This window comes from Heptranchias perlo, chromosome 31, assembly GCF_035084215.1.
Source record: "Heptranchias perlo isolate sHepPer1 chromosome 31, sHepPer1.hap1, whole genome shotgun sequence".
NCBI classification, from domain to species: domain Eukaryota; kingdom Metazoa; phylum Chordata; class Chondrichthyes; order Hexanchiformes; family Hexanchidae; genus Heptranchias; species Heptranchias perlo.
Window position 1 is genome coordinate 20,052,288 of NC_090355.1, and position 6,000 is coordinate 20,058,287.

At 41.5% G+C, this 6,000-nt stretch overlaps 1 protein-coding gene across 6 annotated transcripts in view; it reads right to left on the minus strand.

Moving 5' to 3' along the window:
- The window catches only part of dennd1a (DENN/MADD domain containing 1A), a 443,149-nt gene extending 437,597 nt beyond the window's left edge, over window positions 1-5,552 (minus strand). For all 6 annotated transcript variants that reach the window (XM_067969687.1, XM_067969686.1, XM_067969691.1 and 3 more), the window contains exon 1: window positions 5,422-5,552. In XM_067969687.1, the coding sequence (XP_067825788.1) occupies window positions 5,422-5,438 (17 nt within the window). In that variant the 5' untranslated portion in view covers window positions 5,439-5,552. The remainder of the gene's footprint in view (window positions 1-5,421) is intronic.
- Window positions 5,553-6,000: the final 448 nt, after the last annotated feature.

Sequence of the window (6,000 nt, forward strand, 5' to 3'; positions counted from 1 at the left end):
GTGGACTGAATGGAGGTGTTCAGCAAAGCGATCACCCAATCTGCGTTTGGTCTCCCCAGTGTAGAGGAGACCGCATCGTGAGCAGTGAATACAAATGCTAAATTGAAAGAAGTACATGTAAATCGCTGTTTCACCTGGAAGTAGTGTTTGGGGCTCTGGACAGTGGGAAGGGAGGAGGTAAAAGGGTAGGAGTTGCATCTCCTGCGCTTGCACGGGAAGGTGTCGTGGGAAGGGGACCGGGTGTTGGGGGTGATAGAAGAGTGGACAAGGGTGTCACGGAGGAAACAGTCCCTTTGGAATGCTGAAGGGGGAGGGGAGGGGAGGGGAAGACGTGTTTGGTGGTGGCATTGTGCTGGAGATGGTGGAAATGGCAGAGGATTATCCCTTCCCACCGTCCAGGGCCCCAAATACTCCTTCCAGGTGAAACAGCAATTTGCTAGTACTTCTTTCAAGTTCGCAAACTGTATTTGCTGCTCACAATGCAGTCTCCTCAACATTGGGGATTGGGTGATCACTTTGCTCAACACCTCCATTCAGTTTGCAAATATGACTCCGAGCTTCCAGTCACTTGCCATTTTAATTCTCTGTCCCACTCTGACCTCGGCCTCCTACACTCTTCCAATGAAACTCAACGGAAGCTTGAGGAACAGAACCTCATCTTTCGATTAGGCATATTACAACCTTCTGGACTCAACAATGATTTCAACAACATCGGATCATAACTGCTGCTCCCATTTTTTCGAGACAGCAGGTGCTGGTAATGGTTCTACTGTTGCCATTTCCGGCACCTCTAGACCCATCTTTTGTTTCTTAATTTGTCCCATTAGCACCCTCCTTTGCCTTGCACCATTATTCCTTCTGTCATTTAATGAGTCCTGCCCTCCACTCCATCACAGACTTTCCATTTTGTTCTTTCCTCCCCTCCTCTGCCCTCACCTTTTTCCCCTGGCTCTGTACTTGCTTATAAACTGTTAAATCTCGAACTTCTTCCAGTTCTGCTGAACCTTTTCTCTCTCCACAAATGCTGCCTTACCTGTTGAGTATTTCCAGCATTTTCTGTTTTTATTTCAGATTTCCAGCATCAGCATTATTTTTTAAGGATTTTCCTGATCTGTAAGGCTCAGCGATCACAAGATAAATGCTATGAGCTATTGGGAGAGCCCCAAGAGTTTTATTTTGCGTGGGAAAATAAAAACTTAAACAAATATAAATAACCTTCTACGGTTCTACCCAATGTATAGGAATAACTTGTTAGCCGTGCTGTTTGCCTTCTTGTGGTATCAATGTAAGGTGATTTTTGGAACTTGGTCAAATAATACACATTACTGCTGCTATTATTGGACCAAGTTTCACTCTAGCTCAGTAAGTAAATGTACAATCTGATGTCATTCAAGTATGACCCAGGTTGTTTTCAGTCCAGGTTAGGGCACGACAATTGGCCTCAATATTCCCAAAATATGGCAGTAGAGTAGAGAGGGGAAAGAAAACAACAAAGGTCCCTGCTCCTGATTGCTATCAAGTGACTCCTCCTGGAATATTGACACGTATGGACATTGGATGACAGTAGAATTAAGCCCAGCAGCAATGTCTCCCACAGTCAAATAGCCTCTGAACACTCCCTATCGCTCACAGTCAATGACCACTTGGGTAAAATACTACAAGGATGCAAACATCCATGGAACCATAGCCAAGTATGAATCAGAACCTTTAGAGGAAGTCAGAAAAAATTAGGAAAACTCGCCAAAGCTTCTTCTACAGCACCTCCCAAACCCATGACTTCCACCACCTAGCAAAACAAGGGCAGCAGGTGCATGGCATACCATCGCCCCCAAGTTCTCCACCAAATCTCACACCATCCTGACTTGGACACATATTGTCATTCCTTCATCGTCGCTGGGTCAAAGTTCTGGAATTCCCAACCTAATAGTATTGTGGGAGCATCTTCACCACACAGACTGCAGCAGTTCAAGAAGATGGCCCACCATGACCTTCTCAGGGCAACTAGGGATGGGGCAATAAATGAATGAATAAAAAATAATTTTTTTAATGATATCCATACTGAGGCAATAATAACCTCGTTTGAAATGAATTCCTGCTCAAGACCATGATTTTTAAGAGCAAATTTTTGTCTTAATAGCATGTTAACTTGCCCCTCAGATTGATTTAACTTATAAATACTTCATATTTGACTGAATAGTGCATGGTCACCCATAAGTCGAATGTTGTTTGATCTGCACATGTTTTTTAGAAATTTTAGCTGCTCCACTGGCAGATCTGTGTGGTAAAATAGGCATAGTAGATCTAAATGCCTACTTTATAAGAACAATTTTAGTGCCATTTGCTCCTGTACATCATTGTCTGCAGTAATGATAACCCTTCTCTACTTTAAAGCACTTTGCTAATGTACTTGGAACAGTCGCCATCACTTGTCACAAAGAGTTGACTGAATGAGGCCCTTCAAAGTAAAAAAAAAATCAAGAAGTTGAACCACATCTAATATTTTTAAATACCATCCCAACTACACATTGCTGTACATTGTACCATTAATGATGAATTAGTACCCTATAAGTGAAGCTTGTCTTAAACATTAAGCTAAATACTGTGCAAAGAAAATAATTAATTACAAGTACAATTCTATATTAATGTATCATGCTGTCATTTGATTCCACCCTATCTCCCTGTCCTAACATGCATCAAAAAATGCATTTTCATGCTTGGTGCTTCAAAGCACTTCTCCAGAAATTTACTTCCAGATTATCATATCAATAACAAATGTTCACTTGCTTAAAAAAAAATTCTGAGCAATGACATGGCAAATGATTTGTTAGCAGTTTAACAAAGCTTTGCTGTAGCTGAAGAATTAAATGCAGCATTTTGCATGAGGATTAACATTTAATTGTCACTGAAATTACAGATAATTAGCTGTTAGCCTAAATTATTGTTTTAAAGTTACACCATGTAGCTCCTCCTTTGAACTTCATTAATTATAAATCTAATTCATACATGACAGTGAATTGCAGATAAATTCATCATCAAAAGTAATGTGGTAATACTGCAGGTTTTACATCACAAAAAGGATATCCCTTGAGGTTCTGTGCCACACAACCCATCAACAGCATTATGGCCAATGAAAATGCAATTAAATGCTATTACTTATACTTTCCTTTTTTCCCCTCAATATGTTAAGTCCTTGCTAGGGTACAGTTTCATGGGCACCCTCCAATAGCTCAACAAATTTGCCCTCAATCATTTGTGAGTCTTGACATTGAGTATTAGCAGGCTATTCAACTGCAAGGGGCATCATATACAAACTTGAACCTGTCCTCATCTGACATCCACATATGTGCAATTCCAACAAAAGGTCGCTAGTTAACAATCAGGAGTGGGAACTTAGCCTATTTTTCTCTTTCTAATTCAGAGGCACTGAGGCCAAATGTAACTGCCACAGCTGAGATCAACTAAATCAGCACAGACCGGGAATCACACCGGAGACCTTTCTGGTCCATATGGCTCGGCTAATCACCGGGTAAACTCTGTAGCAGTAATTCTGTGAGACTCCGCACCCAACATGGAGCCTTGCTAGACAGTAGGAGCAGAAGCAGCAACGTTGTAGCCCCAATTTTGTGGTCCGCACTCGCCAATAGCGAGAGTCCCTGTTGGGGTTGGACCCTCACAAAGATTATCTCCACTGATTCGTCAGAGGAGCACCCACACATTCTTTCAATAGTGGTAGAATACTGCATACATCATGAAATAACAGGAGGTTCTGCCAATGCCTCGCCCATATAGGACAAGCTCTTGTAAGTTTTTTCTCTTTTTCTTCAGCCTCCAACTTCTTTTCTTCCCATAACAAGCTTTATCCTCTCTCCATATTATTGATGATACAATTGTCAGTGCTCCTCTGAACTTTGCTTTTTAAAATTGCTCTTACACTCTTCCTCCACCCTGCATCCTCACTGTGTTGAAATTAAGACTCCTGCAATGTCTCCGATTCTAACAAATTCTTTTCCAGAATCTCAAATCCTGAGAACTCCTTACCTCCATTCGTCTTTCATTCCTCCTACAACCTTCAGACTTTGAAAACCCAAGCTGGATGTCTACTTCCTAATTTACCTCATTAATCATTCAAATGTGGTGCTATCCTGCCTTTCATTAGGGCATCTCAAATTAAAAATAAAGTATTCTACATTTTAAAAAATTATGGATTTTTTTATGCCCAATACATCTCAATGACTTTAAGGCAATAATCCGATTTTGAGATTCAGATACCAAACTATTGATGCTTAACTCTCAGTGCCAGTGACATCATCGAAAGCCATGGCTGTAATACTAACTTGCAATCCATTGAGGGGCATCCTATATCCTCAGCCTTTTTAAATAAACATAAACCACAATACTTTTATACTTTAAAAAGTAATCAAACAAACTTAAAACACTTTTAACTAAGTATGCTGGGTGATCCCATGTAGCTTACATGGCAATTTGGTAACTATATGAAGCTCCACTCTATTATAGTTTGCTAAGACAACAAGTTTAAATGAGCCTGGTTCTTTCATTAAAATTTCTAATGGAGACATAGAGCTCCCAAAAAGCCCGCAGTGGTTATTCAACGACTGTCACATTATTATTAGAAAGTCTTACAAGATAAGAGTCACCTATGTGGACATTCACAGTGGAAGGACCATTTTGATCCAGACACCAAAATTCTCCTCACCATCAAAATAAAATGAGTGAAAACACAACGACGCTAAACTTCAATCACTGCAGTTCAACAGGTCAGCTGTATATGGTACAATTTCTATGCTGTCCACCATTCTCCTGATCAGGTCATCCTGGACGTTTAATCTTTCAAATATCGTAGCCTCACCTCTAAAACCAGGACCATAGGTATCCATTACCTGTGGTCTTTGCTCGTGTGGAGCTCAGAAACGTTTCCTTTCCACTTCAAGGTTACTTGGGAAGGAAGAATCAAAGGAATTACGTTGAAACTTACTTGTATATAAACATTACAAGACGAATATGGCTGGTGCTAATTAAATAAAACGAAAGCCGGGATAGTGACAGTTGCCTGGGAGAAGCTGACACCGTATCTAACTGGATCCAAACAGAAGCATGGGCATCGATGATCCAGGTGTCATCAGGTCATGTTTTTCAAATATAGACAAACATAGAGCCTGAATTAACACAATACTGGGCCGAATTCTTTGTAAACAAGAGCACATTAAAAACCCGACTGTACTATAGAGACTTGCAGTCTGGCTTGGGCTGGGTGTGCTGCCGTGTTGGTGAGTTGCGCGCTGGTGTACCGAGCAGGCAAGCCCCAGGAATGCCGAGGCCTAGCGGTACTCGATAGGCTGTAGAAATGGCACAAGCCCTTCACTTACACAACAAAATTCCCAGACTCGAGAGAAATAAACTCACTTAATCCTGGACCCCATTGCTGCTCGCTATAGAACTGCGCTGCTGTTCGCTTTAAAGAACCGATACAAATAAGCGGAGTATTTTCCTCTTCACCCTTCACGCAAAGCTGGGAAACGACATGGTCACCAGGCGTTGAATGCACTAGTGGAGCCGCAGCGCCTCCTGGGAGCTGTAGTCCAGCCTCCTTCCTTCGCCCCCCTTGTTCCGATAAAGAAACGTCACGGCAGCAACTACAACCCCCAGAGTGCACCGCGCCCGCGGCATGGACGCAAATATGCCAGTGCATCATCTGGACTTTGCCAACTTTTTTTTAATATCAGTGATCAAACAAGTCCGGTGTAATGTGACATTGATATAAGTGGCTCCGTTATATTGGTATATGCATGTTTGTAATCATTGTGTGGGACGAAAGTGATATTATGTGTAGCATAAACATTGCCCATTTTTGCTGCACAGCAAAAGTGTTACAATGTGGCTCTGAGGAAGAAACTGACTTTGCCCGAGTTATACTAACCATAGGGGGGTTGTGTGTATTTTGGCGAGGTAAAATATTTCTGTAATTTTGTGTGTTTTACAGTA